Genomic DNA, 18,970 nt, shown 5'->3' with positions numbered 1-18,970 from the left:
GCGGCTCTGTCATTGGAGCCAGACTTAAGCAACAAGTCTTGAGCTTTATGTAGGGCATCAACAAGCACCTCATGATAATCCGCATCAAGGCTAAATGCAGCAACATTAGCCTGATATGCGCACACGCTCCCACAGAAGAGAAGGATGACAGCAGCAATGAAATGTGTTTCGAGCTCTTAGACAAAACATATGAGCATTGCCCCAGCTAAGATTTTAAAATTTTGCGATTGGGAAGACATCTTTGGTGCAATAAGCGGTAAAAACAGCCTGGACGACAACGCTTCCGATAACTAATTCAGACATATTGATTATTTTGCGATCGACGCTAGGCTCGCTTCCCTCATTATGAATGTTGCACTTCGGGTTTCCGGACCCAAGGCAAAACAGGAGATACTGAAAGAAGATACAATATCAGGCTACAATCACAAGTGATCTCGTTTGACAGAGTCAACATTTTGTCCAATACTGAAAATAGGAGACCCTCTAAAATGCATCAATTATAGAGGAATCAGTCTACTTAAAATAGCTTACTCAATCTTCTCGTTCGTAATGTGTGAACGTCTAACGCCCATCGTCTACAATCTGACAGTACCTAATCAGTGTGGTTTTAGTCAAATATTCACATTACGGCAGATCTTGGAAAACCCCAAGAGCATCAAATCGACACCCACCACTTTTTCATCGATTTCAAGTCCACATATGACACCATCTACTTGAACGAATTAAATAGAGCCATGGCTAGTTTTGGCATCCCTGTCAAACTCGACCGTTTGTACAGGATGACCATGGAGAATTCGTGTTGCTCCATTAGGGTTGGAAACAACTTAACTGAACCGTTTGATGTCAAAAAAGGCGTTAGACAAAGCGATGCTAGAGCGATGATCTTTCAAAACTCTGTCAAATTGCTCGCATAAGTATTGAGGCAGAGGCGGTGGTTAAACTCATTGTATAACGGTTAAGAAAGGCAAAACGAAGAAAATGCTGTAATTAAGGAAGGACCTATAGCACCGAACGTCTCGGTAAAAACGTCACGATCGATAGACCTTACTTTGAGGTAGTTAAGAATTGTGTCTACCTAGGCTATGCAATGAACCCAAAAAACCTACATCAGGGCTGAGATCAACCGAAGAATTAATTTGTTTACAGCTGTTTCTTTGTTCTAAGAAAGCAATGGAAAAGTTTGTTGTTTGAGGCCTTAGTATATTTCCAATGAGCGGAATAGGCCTTCTATTTCATAAATTGTTAATTTGTGAGAAGATAGACTGTACTCAAAGATAACAAGCCGCAAAGAAGGTCTTTTAGTATCAACAGTTTGGAAGTTTTACAGCAGTTGAAATAAAAAGTGCGGTCTAGAGATTTCAAGAAAGGTCTTTAAATTTTATGGAAGAGTTGAAATATTAAGGTATGTGTGGAGATTTCAGGTTAAGTCTTTAAATGTCAGGGGAGGTTTGGATAGTCCGAAGGGAAGTCTGCAAAATTTTTGAAAGTTTTTGAAATATCAAATTCTTAAAATATTGCGGAAAGTTAGGACATTTTAAGGGAGGTAGGTAGAAATGGCGATCTCAAGGCAACCTAGCCTGAGATCCAATGAGCGCTGTAGTGCGCCGTTTTAATACCAAAAACTCGTTTGACCTTTGATTGAAAGGGATAGATTTATAGAGAAGCTTCATAGCGATTATGTTAGAGCCATTTTGTCGCATTGAGAAAAAATATTAGGTCTCTAATCTTTGTCTCAGATAGCTCATCAAGTTCTTGAAAGAAAGCTTTTCCAAAATATTTCATTCTAGTGTTTGCTAAAGCAGGACATTTGCAGAGGATATGTATTATCGTTTCACTTTCTCTTTGGTCACTACAACTACGGCAAAAGGTGTTGTAGGAGATACCCAACTTCTCCGCATGAACTCATATAGGCCAATGTCCGGTACAAACCGCAACAATCCTAGCTGTGTCTTGCCTTGGCCTGCACAGAAGATCGTTTGTACGGGTTTTATTATAGGTGGGCCATATCTTCCTAGATATAATGCAGTTGGGTAAATTGCTCTACCTTCGGTTTGATTCAGTTTGGTAGATAGAAAAGATTTTACCCTTCATAGCACCAAGAGGAATGGTTACCATTTCTGCAAGTGAGTTATGAAGGGCCGATCCTTGCCTGGCTAGCTCGTCAGCCCCTTACACCGAGGTTAACATTCAGGCTCGCAAGCTCATCGTGACATTGCTGGACTAATTTAGATGAGGATGTGGCCGAGTTAATGGCTTTGACAGCTGCCTGACTGTCTGTAATAGTGCTGCAGGAAACTATGTATTTAATAAAAAGGTCGATTGGTAGAAGATCCAAAATAACGTTTAAGGCGTCCGTTGGGTAAGTACGCAGGGCCCCTGTGGTTTCCGCGCATGATGTTTTCTGAACCTTCTTTAACTTATTAATGTTATAGGCTTTGCCACCACACAATCGAACTATATGTTAAGATTGGGCGTACTACGGCTGTGGACGTCCATAAAATTATCTTCGACTGAAGTCCCCACTTTTTGCCGAAAGTTTTGCTGCAGGCGTAGAAGGCAACACAGGCCTTCTTAACCCGTACTTCAATATTTAGTTTCCAGTTTAGTTTAGGGTCGAGTATAACTCCCAAATATTTTGCACTGGTAGATAATGATAGTATTTGACCGTTGAGACGAGGTAGCGTGTAGGGCGATACTTTAGTTTTGGTGGTAAAGAGCAACAGTTCAGTTTTACTTTGGTTAAGTCCTAGTCCACAACTCGTGGCCCAGTTGATAACTTTCTTCAAAGCTGACTCCGTGATTTCACTAATCACAGAGGTGTAACATAGGCTACCGCCTTCACTCCACATCCCTCTAATTTAACGAGAATTGTATCCATGACCAGAAGCCATAGAAGAGGTGAACGGACACCACCCTGAGGTGTTCTGTTGCGATTGTATTGCCTAGAGTGGCTCGAATCTTCCAACCACTGAGCATGGAAATAACCCATTCTCGAATAAAGTCTTCTACACCAAACTTAACGAGCGATTTTTCTATGGATTCTGTAAGGACGTTGTTAAAAGCACCTTCTATATCTAGGAAGGTGACAAGAGTAAATTATTTAAAATGTATTGTTTGCTCTACCTTATGGAGGGCAGTCTCCGTAGATATTCCCTTAAAGTAAGTATGCTGAGAGCTTTCGAGAGGTCGTCCAACTAGGATTTCTCTAATATGGTAATCAAAAATGCGCTCCAAGGTTTTAAGCACAAAAGATGTTAAGCTTATTGGTCTGAAATCCTTCGCGGATTCGTGACCTCGCCTACCCACTTCCGGGATAAAAACTATTTTGACCTGTCTCCAAAACATGGGCACAGGTTTGAGTAGCAGACATCCTTTGAAAATTTGTTCCAGCCATGGAGCTGCCACATCATGCAACTTTCGAAGCATAACTGGCAGTTTGACTGAATTTCGTCCAGGCTGTTCTTTTGAGATTTCTGTAAGGCGGAGGGTTTTTCGACTCGAAATTACACTTCAAGGGAAGTCTGGAGATTTCAGGGAAATACATCAAGGTAGGTCTTACACTAACAAGGACAGCCTGAGGAGAGGTCTTTGGATATCAGGAGAAGTCGGAATAGTTCAAGAGAGGTCTGATTATTCCAGAATAGGTCTTGAAATATGAAAGGACGTTCTTTAAAATTCTTGTCTTGTATGGCGATTTCAGGCAAGATATTGCCATATTAACGGATGTCTTGAAATATCAATAAAGGTCTGGAAAAATTAAGTGAATTCTCGAAATGTCGAGGAAGGGCTGGAAAATTCAAGGAAAGTTTGGAGATTTTCGGGAATTTCTAAAAATTTCAAGGGTATGTTGTCAGAATATGAACGTCATTATAATGATACAAATCTTAAATGGAAAATATTCAATATATTTATAAAATATAAAAGAGATTGATTAAATTAGATCCAAGGGCTTTAAAATATTTCTTTACTGTAAACTCAAATCAGTCATACAATATACAACATTGTTTTTTTCTTTTTAAGGTCATTGTTTCCTTTCTTCATGTATTGTTTGAAAGCAACAAAAATTAAATGTTATGAATATAAATTTCCAAGTAAAAGAGCAATCATTTGATCGATTAATTTAATCCCATATCATTATTTCCAGCTGGTTAGGCTAAGAAAGTCCCTTTTTCTTTTTATACAAGTACAACAAAGAAATTCAAATAAACCTTCGGTGCTCCGTTCTATTTCCATTTTGCATTTAATAAAGGACCTTTTTCTGTTAAACACGCAAAATATATTACAATATTTCTCTTCAAACGCAAATCCTATACTTTTCAGAATAAAACTTCAAGAAGTCCATGGCATAACCGTAATTATAATTCTTAGCTATGTATTTATAAATAGGGTTACCCTTACCCAGACAAACTCGTAATAATGATTGAGCTTACGATTATTGGTCTTGAGGAAAGTTTTGAAAAATAATCTACCCATCAGTGAAAGAAAACAAAAAAAGGGATATTGATGTGCCATTAAATTCATATTTAAACTTTGGCGAGACCAGGGTTTGAAGTTTTCTTCGTTTTTTTTTTTTACTCGAAGTTATAAGCTAATCGACTTTTTCTCCTACGATAAATATTTTTCAATTAAATCGAATGAATGTCTCATCGAATTAGCAATCATGAATTTTCCAAAACTTTTTTAGAGAAGTTTATTAACGCCGAGGTCCTTAAACCCTTTATTACTCTGATTGAAAGGCCTTGAGGTTTTTAATTTCTTGGTAACAACCTCAACGATTATAATGAGTTGACTTAATTTGAAATTAATCAAAATTCTTGGTCAATGAAATTTTTGCACGAAAAGTTTTTTGTGGGCGCACATAATACATTATTCTTTTTCACAAACATGATTGTTTCGTGACCTAGGGTTTGACGTGTAGCACTTCTAACCACGAAATAAAATGGCCCCCATGCACTTTTTAAGTTGCTTTTACTTTCTTACTAAGGAAATCAAAAGAAAATCAGCAGGAGCTTACTTTAAGTTTATTTTTTTTTGCGATAAAAAAAATCGTGTTAATTTGTCGTGAAATTTGAATAACTTTGGCCTTTGTTGGAGCTTGAGAATGTAATAGAAGTTATGCAAGGAAGTACTCGAGTGGGTAGTTAAAATGTCCTCTTGGGCGAACAAATTACTTTGGCACTTTTAATCCACATAATTTTATACCCATTCATCTTATGATGTTAGTGCAATAAATTCTTTGAAAATAAAGTCTGTAACTCCTTTTCCACTAATTTAGTCTTAAGAAACATATAGTGTTTTAAATAGTAGGCGGGGCAATGGGAAAATATATGTACAACTGAGAAAGGCTAATTTAAAATTCGTCTGAAACGTTGTGCATGACAGATCCTATGTTTTGATAGCCAATTCATGTCACAAAAATGTAGATTTACGTTACTGGGAAACATAATTAGTATTTTGACACTTAATTTGACAGCTAAGTTTGACAGGTGTCAAATACCAACACTACTTACTTGAAACCGCAAAGTTTATGATTTTATAAACCTAAGGCTTCGGCCACGCAATGAGCGACGAGCGACTGAGCGACCGAGCGACGAGTCGCTGAGCGACCAATCTGAGCGATGGGTGGCCATTTTCTAAACGACACGTCGCTGAGCGATTAGTTGGAAAAATGCCTTCGTCAAGTGCGGTTCATCGTAGCTTACTGGTTGAAAGTCGCGCTCATATTTATAGATCTGTAATAAGATCGAGAATCCGTAGATTTGGTGTACACCCCATAAATCGTGAAAGGGAAAATTATGGTGAATTTCATCATTTATATCTAAATCTTCGCAGATTTCCAGATCGCTTTTGGCAATATTGTCGTATGTCAGTACCATCTTTTGATTTGCTGTTGGAAAAAGTTCGACCAAAATTAACAAGACAAAAGAAAGCAATTAGTCCAGAACAACGGCTGGTTTATGTTTAAGGTTAGTTTTTTTTTAATTTTTTTAATCTTTATTTATATTCTTCAGTTTATCCAATATAATATTTTGAATGTCAGTTCTTATCTCAAGTTTTTCAAAATTGTTAAATTGTGCCATAAATGGCAAAAGACTTTTGAAAAATTGAAGGTCATCACTATCCTCTTCTTTTTTTGCTACCTCTTTCTTTAAAATTTGTAGTCTTTCTTTTTCTAACTCGAGAAATTCTGACTCCAAATTGTATGTTGACGCTCTCTTATTTTTATTTTTTCGCACGTTTTGGGGGCAGCTGGTGCTCGTAGAAGGAGTGCTGTTTGTAAGCATATTGACACTTGAAAGGGTTACATCCTCTTCTTCCAGTAAATCTGATATTGTTTCTGCGAAAAAACGATTTTGAGCCATTGAATAACTTTCTGGTTCTCGAAGATTTCCCTCAGTTGGATCGGGTTCAATTGTCTGCCTCGTAAAGGCCATCATTTCAAAAAATGGCCATTTCGGTTTTGTTGGTGGAGCTTCGGATCCCGATACTGGACGTGGAGCTTTTCGAAGAACCCTTCGAAAAGTGTCTTTTAGGTTTTTCCACTTTAGTTTTACATTGGCTCCTGAAATTTGAAATATAATTATACGTACATATACTATTTACAATTTTTGTATCTTCAATGTTTTCAGATTTCTCGCAACAGGTCTTTCGTTTCGAGATTTAGCTTTTGCTTTTCGAATGGGCAGAAGCACAGTAAGTAACATTGTCTTGGAAACTAGCGTTATCATATGGGAACAACTTGTGGAAGAATATATGCCTATACCAACAACTGACCACCTTCGAAATGTTATTAACGATTACTACCGACGCTGGAAATTTTCTAACTGTTTTGGCAGTATTGATGGTAGACATTGCCAAATTCAATGTCCAGCAAATTCTGGCTCTCATTATTTTAACTACCTGCATTATTTTTCTATTGTACTGCAAGCTGTAGCTGATGCTGACAAAAAGTTTCTAACAATCGAGGTGGGTAGGAGAGGAAAACAAAGTGATGGTGGTACATTTTCTGGATCTACTTTGTTCAAATTACTTGAAGCTGATAAATTTAACGTTCCACCTCCACAAGCATTACCAGAATCAAACATTGTTCTTCCCAATTTTTTAATCGGAGATGAGGCTTACCCCCTGAAAAACTATTTACTAAGACCTTATCCAAGGAGAAACTTAAATGCTCAAACAGAAAACTTCAACAAAAAACTTTCAATCGCAAGAAAATGCATTGAGTGTGCATTTGGCATATTAAGCAAGAAATGGCGGTTTTTACAAAAAAAACATCGAAACGAAGCCAAGCACTGCAGTTCGTTTAATTAAATGTGCTTGTATACTGCACAATTTTGTGAGAGAGTGCGATGGCGACAGTGACCTTGATTATATACACGTGTCTGCAGAAATGGCTAATGACTTAGCTCAAACAAATGCAACCACCCAAGAAGAACAGTCCCGTTATAACAGAAGCTCAAGCAATGCGTTGAATACAAGAAACGAGCTTGTGCAATATTTTTGGGAATTCGGGCATTGAACAAAAAACACTACTATTTGTAAAGATTAAATAAATTAAACTTACCAGAACAATTACAAATTTGTCCAACTTTTTCCCACTCTTTATCGGTGACATTTTTATTTTTGTGATCTTTGTGGGTGTCCTGCCATAGCATTGGGCGGCTTTGGACAGCTGAAATTAAACTTTCAATGTTTATTGTAGACATCTTTTTTTTACGTCGCTCAGCGATCGACTGAAAAATTAAAACAAATTTCATTGCTAAGCGACGTCGCTCTGTCGCTTGAAAATTCGCTCAGTCGCTTACGGCTTATGTGGCCACCTCCATACGATTTCATGTGTTCTAATTTTTTTGAGTCGCTCAGCGGCTCGTCGCTCGGTCGCTCAGTCGCTCGTCGCTCATTACGTGGCCGGACCCTAAGGCGTATTTGCTGAAACAAAACTCTAATGTTGACACATAAGAGCTCATGTTTGCAAAGTTACAATTTTTAACATTAACATTAACATTAACATTAACATTAACATTAACATTAACATTAACATTAACATTAACATTAACATTAACATTAACATTAACATTAACATTAACATTAACATTAACATTAACATTAACATTAACATTAACATTAACATTAACATTAACATTAACATTAACATTAACATTAACATTAACATTAACATTAACATTAACATTAACATTAACATTAACATAAACATTAACATTAACATTAACATTAACATTAACATTAACATTAACATTAACATTAACATTAACATTAACATTAACATTAACATTAACATTAACATTAACATTAACATTAACATTAACATTAACATTAACATTAACATTAACATTAACATTAACATTAACATAACCAACTGAGTACTCAAATATTTATATGAGAATATAAGAATGAGAGAACTATTTGAATAAAGGAATGTCAGCCTACGGTGTCAATAATCTGATTGTTCTGTTAAATTAAAAGTCAAAGGTAGCTAAGTAACCGCAATTTCAATAACGTGCAGCCACATAGTTGCTCAGATTATACTATCCGCTTTCTATATTATTTAAGACAACATTTAAACTTTCTAGAAATCTCGTAGTCTAAATTACCTACAAATTTTCAACAATAAAAAAGTGCTAGATTCAAAAGGGTTTTTGCTACTTAAAAGGTTTTCATAGAATAAAGCATTGAATGATACTAAAAGCTCTAAGACTACTAGATTACGAAAAGAGTCAACATAAGCGACGGTTTGATTCTCTAGCTACAAAGGGCTTAATATTGTGTTGTTGAATATCTTTTGACTTTGTAGAATTAAGGTGGAGATTATTAAGTTAAGACCAATGTAAGATCGTTTGCAAGTTCTCATTTATCAGAAAGACTGTCTCTAATAGACTGTCTTTAATAGATTAATGTTAGCTGATCAAAAGTTACTAGTGTAACGTCAAAATACATACATACTGTTTGTGCTCAATCATAAATGCAGATTGAGAAAAAAGTAGTGGCCTAAGTATTGATCCTTGTGGGACTCCGTGGCGTAAAGCTAAATTGGACGATCTACAACTTGATACAACACATCTGTCTGCTACCTGGATATAAGCGGATGATAATGATAATTGTAGTGTTCTTAAAATCAAGAACCGAGTGACTTATGGTGTCAAAAGCTGTGTAAAATTCAAGTAATGTTAGATTAAGGCGAAATGTTCTTTTTATAAATATTTACTGTTTTATCATCAGTAATGAGAAGTTTTGCTGACTTGCAACTACATGTACATTTCTTAGGAATAAGAACGTTTATAACTGTATATTTTCCAAGTAGTTAAGAGATCAGTTTGTTAGAAAACTTCAAAACGCAATGGCGACATTTTCAATCCGATACTCCTTTTAGACTTGTTTTTTTTTTTTTCATAGTTATTTCATAGTTTGGCCATAGGCACATGAAAATTTTGTATAAATAATTTCTCTAACCTCTGAGGTTTATACGTAATATTTCTCATTAATTTAACAAAAGTGCAGAAAAACGTTTTGTCAAGTCAGCTTTTGTTTATAAAACAAAAAGGTAGCTTTAGAACTTAATCTTAATCCACGTGTCCTTTTTTACGTATGTAAGTATTTTTATAGAGTTATTTTTAGAACGACAATTTGTTGAAAATTTTATTCGAACTTGTTTGCAACTCTGTGCAAACAAGTGCTTAGTATTCCAAAACACACTAAGGGATATAGCAGTATAAGGCCTGCGTCGGTATTTGTTGTCTTAATTAAGTACCATACAATCTTTTTCGGACTTAATTAGATGTGTCTGCCGAAACTACTTATTTAACAAATTATTCCTTTTTTCCTTCATCCAAACAAGCAAACAAACCTTCCGCTAAATAGTCTGTGAGTCATTTAACCCAAACAGAGAGGAAGTACATAAACCCCCACGTTGTTGGCATGAAAGCGAGACACAAAAATTTTGATAGCACTCATAATCCCGCATACTTAACCCCATTTATGAATAATATTCAAAAAAAAAAAAAAAAACAGACCCTCAAAATATTATATTCAGTATGCATCCGCATGAACATCGTCGTCGTAGTTGTCGTGGTTTGGTTGTCGCTGTCGTCCTATGCTCTCGAACAATTTGGTCCTAATATCAGACATTTCCCTTCATTTTGTATTCATGATGGCAACACACACCTCGCCTAATTGCCCCACATAATTTCCATCCTATATATTTCGAAGTACATAGGTTCATAACCATCATAATATAAAGTCGAAGCATTCGTGTCGCATAGGGCACGAAAAACATAAAATGAATTATTATGCTCCGCTAAGGGAATTCATTCTGAAATTCCCTAAATAGGGACGTGTAAGTTTTTTAAAGGATAATTTTTTAACTTTAAACATGAAAAAATGTGAAAATTTGTTAATAAAGTTAATAAAATGGTCATCCAATAGGGACTTTCGAGCTTTGACAGTTCATGAGGCAAATTTCCCATGCTGATGCTAAATCTATCAAATTTGCTGTCATGTGTTAAGATTGTGTGAATAATTCATCATGAACGAATATTGTCTTCATAAATATATTTTGGTAATAACATTGTTCTGTTCGGGCCAGTTTCCTGCCACAACACCATTATCGTCCTTTTGTGAATATTCCCAGTTTTTTTGTTTTTACTTGAGCCGTTCATATTTTGACCAAAACATCTCCACTATACGTTGAAGATCATCTTCAGATATGAGGCCCAATTCTTATTGAACACGATACGTACAAATATAAAATGCTTGAGTTTGAGGCAATACCAATTTACATGAGATGAAAGAGCTTCCAATGCATCCCCAAAAGGTTTGATATTAATTTAAACCTTGAAAACGAAGTTGGTCCTAATTGTCAACTGCAATCGTTATATGTGGGTCGATGATTATTACTTTTTTTTTAAGCTAAATTATGGACGCTAAAAACTTGTGGTGTTGAAAAGATGACGACGTACCATAGTGTTGCACTTTTTTTATGGGAGAATAGAATATTTTCAGAAATATAAAATAAATTAATGTCGATAACTTTCTTTCTTCTTAAAAAATTTGAGCCAATATTCTTAAAAATAGTCAGTTTTAGAAAATGATTAAATCCATTATTTGTCTACTTTGTGGTGGGTGATCTGATTTACACGAAAACAATTTGAAAGAATTAAGTAATTTGAGATAAGGCAAAATATCTTGGGTCTCAAATTTATTATGGACATTTTTAAAGAGTGATATTTTAAAATTCTGATGTGATGAGATTCAAATTTAGGACGAATAAATCCTTTAATAAAGTATTTTTAACTTCCCATAAAAAGTTAAAGTTATCTATCCGATTTGTCGAATTGAAAGTTAGACATTTTTAGCCGTTTCAAGATCAGTAGAATCTAACCTACGTTCGTTTGTACGTTTAGGTTACCTTTTTACGTCAGCCGTATTTTAAAAATCAGATATTCTATTAAAGGATAATAACATGTAAAATCGGCTCAAATGTCTTTTCTTTAGGATATTGGCTTAACTAGTAGTATTTATTGAAAACATTGTTTCAGTAAAATATTTGCATAAATCTAACAGTTAGATTTTTTCATACAAATTTAAGTCTCCAAAAAAATGGTATGCAAAATAATAAAAATTGATATTCGATTCTTGATGTCTCGTGAATAAATAAAGGTATTGACTTTAAAATGATTTCATTTATTGCCTAATTTAAAAAAAAAAAAACAATCTTGATTTACTTATATAACTTTAAAAAAATGCTACTAAAATGGTTAAAATTGGGTTTCGACTAAAAATCTCGTTAGAAAAATTAGCTGTTGAAATCAAAGTTTTTTCATATAAGTATGTAAAATGTTGTTTGAAGTTTTTAGTTAATTTTTTAGAAAAATTCAACTTCTTGATAAACAAGAAAACCTACAAACAAACAAATTGACAGACGGTATGGGAAGTTATCAGTGTTGGTAGCATCCCAGCCTCTTTTTTTATAATTCTTGATTCGAAACAAGCTGTTGTTCTTTTTTTTAAATTAACCAAAAGTTAGCAACAATATTTTTCATTTGATAAATTAAAGTTGATTTCAATATCTGTTTTTTTTTAGTCGAAATCCAATCGTTATCAATTTTAACGTTTTATTTACAAAAAAAATACCGATTGCATTTTTCTAAGACCTTTATCTTATGTAAACAACACAATTTTTCATAGAAATACAAAATTTTGTATTCAATTCCTTCAACATATTCTCGAAATATTCGAATCGAACACCAGTTTTTTAAACTTCCCAAATTAAGTTATTGTAATGGGCCTGATTCGTCGAATTGAAAATTTTGATATTTCTCTACGTTTTAAGGTCCCTAGAGTCGAAATGAAAGATTTTTAGAAAGACGTCTGTCCGTACGTCCGTAAGTTCGCAACGTTTTCTTCGTTGTCCATAGATAGATAGATAGCTCAAGAACCAGAAAATATATAGACTTCAAATAAATTTTAATACACAGATAAAAAGGCAGACAGCTGCAGAAAGGGCTCTCAAGGAAATTGCGTGGTCGATTTTTTTACCATAGCAGTTTAAAAAAAAGGTGAGCATTTTGGCTAACCCTAAATATTTTGCGAACCAAAAACGCTAAAGACTTAAATTACATTTTAAATCATGTATTTTAACGTGATACCAAACAAATATATTTTTTAAAAACATCCAATGAACGGTTTTTTTTTCATAAATAAAAAAAAAAACTGAAAAAAAATGTGTCACCTGGAAAATTTTACGAACACGAAATGGTATTAACTCTAAAACAACTTTGTGCCACGAAAAATAAAGTTTGTCAAATTTTGAGAAAAGTCGAAAAGACAATTTTTTTTTATAAAAAATAAAACCTAAAAGAACATTTTAAAAAGTTGGTAAAAATTGAATTTCGAATCAAATATCATTTCAAAACTTTGAGATTATGGCTTCCAGCTAATTTTTACTTAATTAATTTTGAGAAAAGTCAAATTGACAGTTTTCTTACAAAAAATAAAAACCTAAACAAAAACCTGAGATTATGGCTTTCAACTTATTTAATTTTTTAAGAAATATTGTTTTCAACATTAAGACAAATTTGGAAAACATCGAATTGACAGTTTTTTATTACCAAAAATAAAAGCCGAAACAAAACAATTAATAAAAGTTGGTATTTTCAAAACTTTGTGATATTTTCTTTACTACTTTTATCTTTTAAAAAATATTATTGTCAACAAATATTGTCTTGAAACTCTTTTTATTTCACAGAAAATATTGTTTTTGATATCCAACAGTCTGTTTTTTTATTAAAAAAAATCTACACAAAATTGTACGTAAATTTGGTTAACATTGATTGTCAGTTCTTGATATTTCTCAAATCAATTTCATTCATCCAATTTGAAAAATTGCTGAAATTGGTAAACAACTAAAAATCTATGCAACAAAACTAGATTTTTAAACTAAACTATTTCTTTATTTGAAATGTATTGTTGGTAATTTTAAAATTTTGTAAGAATAATTCAACTTACAACTTTTTCAACCTGACACAAAAACCTACAAACTTTTATGCAAGACAGACGGGATGGGAAGTTTTCAGTGTGGGCCTTTTTTTTTAATTCCTATTTTTATGAAAAAAAAACCGATTATTTTATTTTGCTTAAAAATTTCAAAAATGTTCAAACAATATTTTTTGTTAGATAAAATTAGTTTGAGACCAATATCTTTTTTTGTATAAGATATTGAAGTCGAAAACTAATTTGTACCAACTTTCAGTAGTGTTTTCTCAGATTATTATTTTTTTGAAATAAAATTTTACTTCGAAGCGTTTATTGATTTTTTGTCATCAAAATTTATCTTATTAATTGTCATCACGTTACATTATATAATTAAATTTTTAATTATTCGTAAGATATTTGGGGTTTAACCAAGTGTTTCACTTTTTTTCTAAATTGTTAAATTATTTCTTGTATTATTGTATGATAACTGTATTGATTCTTGAGATAAAGACAACAACTTTTTTTCGTGTACATTAAAAATCTGACAAGATGGGTCATATGCACGCTCCTGGCAAGAGTTTTTCCCAATCCGCTCTGACAGTTTCTTCATGGCTTAAACTTTACACCGAAGATGTCAGGGAACAATCAAGAAATTGGACAGGAAGGGTATGACTCCCTCCAAAATCGGTATCATACTTCGTGTTTCATATGGAGTTGTTCAAGTCCGTTTTGTCAATGGAAACAAGATTCTCCGTATCTTGAAGTCGGTTGGTCTCAAACCCGACATCCCAGGAGATTTGTACCATTTAATCTAAAGGACAGTTGTTATGCGTAAGCATTTGGAACGAAACCGTAAGGACAAGGATGGTAAATTCTGTTTGATTTGAGAATTAACAGACTCGCCAGGTACTACAAGACCAAGAGTGTACTCCCACCAAACTGGAAATATGAATCAAAGACCGCCTGTGCTTTGGTTGCTTAAGTAGTTCCGTGATAGATAAATGGTATTAGTGGAGTCCTTTCGTTTTTTTATTTTTTTAACACAAAAACATGTAATAAAATAAGAATAAAGGAGAAGAAAAAAAACTTCTTATAGCTTCGATAGCTATGGAAAATTTTGCGGGAACTCTTATTAAGTAGGAAAAATATTAAAACAGAAAATATAAACGTTGATGCTTCACCAAAAATTTGTCATATTCCCTTTTGACAACAAGAATCAGGTGGAATCTATCTCAAACTTTTAAAATTGTCTAATGAATACATTGCATCCAGTTTTCATCAAAGCTTTACTGCCAATTATTCTACCTTTTGTTACCTATACAATGACAACAATTCTAATGACTGGAAATTTCACAAGGCAGTTGAAATTTTCGAAATTCCTAAAATTGTACAGTTATCATCAGTTTTCGAGAAAAATATCCAAAATCAATTTAGCGTTTATACTAGAAACCACAATAATCTCACGCCATTGCATGTCTAAAACTTTGGACACCTTAAACCATTGGATACCACACCGCAAGCTCTATGTACAACTCTAGCCCTTGCTCTACTAATTCACTTCTCTCATACTTTAGTAATGGAAAGTAAGCTGTTTTTGTAGGAAAGAAATGCCCGATTTTTCTCCCTACTTGCAGTGGTTTTTCTATACGCTCTATTATTGGACCTTTACTCTTCTTCATTTACATAAATGAGCTTTCCAGCAAATAACTTCTTCAATTCACACATACGCTGACCATGTCCAATTATTCAAAAACTATTCTGTCTCCGAAGGCTGCGTTAGTTCTATTAACTCTGATCTACAAATGTCAATAGGTGCTTTAGGGCCAATGGATTGTTCTTTTATTCGTGGTAGAAATGGTAAGTAGTAATTAATACACATCAACCTTTTTGACCAATTACATTTTCCCCCATCCAGTAGATCTTTGCAACTAACTGTCTTCTTCATTTGTGGAAACGTCTACCACGTCACATCCGGAGGGTCCAAAACATGACTGATTTTCGTAGGGAACTGAACAAACACTTTCAATTCTATCCTTCCTAATATTTTTTTGTAAAGTTGTTGATATTTTTCTCCGGTCTGTTTTTATATTTAACGTTAAAGATTTTTAATTTTAAAATACTTATATTTGTATTGATATATTGTATACAAAAATGTATGTTTAAATTGATAATTTTTATGTTAACTTAGAACAAAATTGTAACTTTGAGTTTTACTGTGTAAAGCTTACGGTCGAAAAAAGTTGACCGCGCATTTTTTTTAATGTGCGGGAAAAAAAAGAAGTCATTGCGTGCCAAATCAGGACTGTAGGGCGGATGACCCATTAATTCACGGTTTTGGCTGGTCAAAAATTCCTTTCTTGGAGCCGATTTGTGAGAGTTTTCATTGTCATGATGAAGAATGATTCGCCTCTTCTTTTGCTTTTTTCGAATTTCTCCGATGACTTCTGGCAAACAAATGGTCGTATACCATTCAGAATTGACCGACTTGCGTTGCTCTCGAACGCTACTGTCGCCACATGACCGGGAATGCCGAAGAAACAGGCAACCATTTTCTTCGATGTGCTTCTTCCGCAAACAACTTTTGTTGGATTTGACTCATCTTAGAAGACCTATACAGTCGATTTCTGTTTTATTTCGGGTTAATAATAGATCCATGATTCTTCACCTGTGTTAATATTATACACAGCCTTTGATGCACGTTGACCGTATTTGTTCCCCATTTCCTTGCACCAATCGACACGAGCCTTCCTTTGAGCGTTTGTCAGATTATGCTACATGTTCATGTAATATCTTATTGATGCTAGTCATATTAAAGCCCAAAGATGCCTCTATCTCACGATATGTAACATGACTTTGGACAACCTTCACGGAATTCGTCCTGGAGCGAACGACGACCACGATTGAATTCGTTCGTTATACCAGTTTTTAACAGTGCTATAGGATGGTACTTTATAGCTTTAGAAAGAATCAAGTTCATCGCTGCAATCTTGTCACTCACGTCGAAAGTTATAAAAAATAATCGCACGGAAATGTCTACGAGTTAATTCCATTTTTTGCCCAACATACATTTTTCAAGTTACTGTCAACAACACAAATCGCACAATATTTTTTATTCAGATTCTATTCAGAACCACATATTATTCTTTATCAACAATTTCGTATCCTTGACTGTCTACAACACAGTCAAATTCAGAGGAGCAATATTTTGTATTAAGAGAAACAACAAATTTTTTAGAGAAACAAGAAAATTCTTTGGTTTTGAATACGATTATTATATAAAGGATAAGCCATTAATACACTAATCTTAAAACCCAAAAATTGCATAAATTTACAAATACAGAACAAAAAATATAAGAACAATCTAGCATACAGACAAAGCTAACGTACGCTATACAGAATTTCTACATTAGAAACACAAATTAATACAATCGCTTTCTGCCTCCCTCCTGACTAAGTCAACCAAATTACCACCTAAATCCAGTGGGCTTACTCATAACGTCGTCGTCCATATGGCGACTTCGGATGGCGACAACAACTACATTGTTTGTTGTAACCTACAAGAACCCAAACCATCCCCTAAAAAACATGGAGTCTACAGGAGTCAGGACTCAAAACTTAACACAAAATGTGTGCAGTAAAATTCCCAAGAAATTTTATGCAAATGCACTCACGCTACGTATATAAAGCACTTACCGAATTCCGGGGTAGTGGTCTCTGGTCCCATGCTGAAGGTATTAACGAAAAAGCCATTATCGTCGTCGCATATGACATGACTGGGCAACAAAACGCAAATGTACACTAAGCACAGAACCAGCGTGGACAGGCTGCTTAAGCTGGCCAATAATGATTGTGGGACACGCATTGGGTGGTGGCGCTGATGTCGCTTGGTGGCAGCAGTTGCGGCGGTGGTGGCAAAGGCGACGTTGACGGCAACATCATCATCGGGCGCCACACCTCGTTTTCGTCCTGATGTTGCGGTTGCATTAATCCTCCTGCCTTGGCTCCTTCCGATGCCAATGCCGGTGCCGGTCCCGCTCGAAGCCATGTTATTAGTAGCTCGAGTTACACTGCTGCGTTTAAAAATTGTATAAGGTTGCTTATTGATAAAAACGTCGGGCTTATCGGTTGAAGAAGGATTTGAATTTCCTTGCGTGCGTTTAAAATTATGATTATTATTATTTACTATTACGGCTACGGCTGCTGTTGCTGCTTCGGCTGCTTTGACTGCTTCAAATGCTTCGAATGCTTCGACTGTTGCTGCGGTTGGTAGTGTTGTGATTATTTTGTTGTTTTTGTTATTATTGCTTAGATAGCAACTACTAATAGCGATTAACGTGTTATTTGGCTCGCAATCAGCTTTGCCCTGTTGTTGCGGTCGCTTATCACGATATTTTTTAGCACCAATGGAGCGTCCAATGCCTGGAGCTCCGTGGGGCCTTAAAGCCCCATTTAATCTCATACTCTATCTTCTTCGCGGTCCTCATCCATTCTGATGGCGTGTATGGTTTGTCTTGGATTATTTTATTCCTTCGTCCTTGTTGTGGTTGAATTGTTTTCTTTTACGAAATTAAAACAAAAATGCACGCTGACAGAAAACTCTGCAAAGAAAAAGAAATATAAAATCAAAATTATGAGTTGGAAAATAAATAAATGCGGTTTTATGTATATTTAAAAAAAAAAAACAACAACACAATAAATGCTAATTATATTAGAGAGGCAGGAAGGTAAAGGACTACAAGAACATGGCAAGCAAGGACCCTAAGAGGCTTTTTCCATATTTCCATATAAGTTGAAGTTGGTTGGTGTTTCAAGTATGTTTATGTAGCTTGTAGTTCGTAACTGGTATAGCAAGCTGTATGATGATGTATATTTTGTGAGACGTCATGAAGTAACAATGCAAGCAAAAACTAGGTCGGACATTGAGGGCATATTCATTAGCAATGGGATTGTTTCCAGCCTGTGTATATGAAGAAGCCCTGCCTATTCGAATGTATAAGAATGTACCTTCATTAAGTTATGTACAACATCATTCTTATAGCCAACTACGAGTAGCTATAAAACAATGAAAAAGTACAACAATAATGAAGGTGACATTAAAATACACGCATTTTATCGTCACTATAGGTCTGATGTCGTAGGGACGTACTGTTCTAGGTAGCTTCCCTTACTTTCATACATGGGTTAAGTCATGTTAATGATCGTTCCTTACAATTTTTATGTTATGTACTGTATAGTTAGGTACATTTCTTTGTTCTCGTCATCATCAAGAAGAATGAACGGGCCTTGAAGGTTGAAGAGGAGAAGAAGCTTCTAAGAAAGATATGGCATTTAAGGATTTTCATTGTTTTGTGCTGAAGCCTGGAACTGAAACTGATGCAATGATGATGACGATTCGTCTTCTTCTTTTGATTTATTTGTTTTCATATAAATAATGGTCTATTCATTGTTTTAGAATGACAGTTGTATGTACATAAATAATTCT

General features: G+C 34.5%; 1 protein-coding gene and 1 pseudogene across 9 annotated transcripts in view; one reads left to right on the top strand and one right to left on the bottom strand.

Moving 5' to 3' along the window:
* LOC129943179 (uncharacterized) overlaps nucleotides 1-18,970 on the bottom strand; it is a 191,927-nt gene that overhangs the window by 87,930 nt on the left and 85,027 nt on the right. For all 9 annotated transcript variants that reach the window (XM_056052459.1, XM_056052460.1, XM_056052461.1 and 6 more), the window contains exon 3: nucleotides 17,182-18,086. In XM_056052459.1, coding sequence (XP_055908434.1) covers nucleotides 17,182-17,947 — 766 coding nt within the window. In that variant the 5' untranslated portion in view covers nucleotides 17,948-18,086. The remainder of the gene's footprint in view (nucleotides 1-17,181; nucleotides 18,087-18,970) is intronic.
* Nucleotides 14,038-14,526, top strand: LOC129943180 (40S ribosomal protein S13-like; annotated as a pseudogene).

This window comes from Eupeodes corollae, chromosome 1 (assembly GCF_945859685.1).
Source record: "Eupeodes corollae chromosome 1, idEupCoro1.1, whole genome shotgun sequence".
In the NCBI taxonomy this organism is placed as follows: Eukaryota; Metazoa; Arthropoda; class Insecta; order Diptera; family Syrphidae; genus Eupeodes; species Eupeodes corollae.
This window is presented reverse-complemented; position numbering and strand designations above follow the sequence as displayed.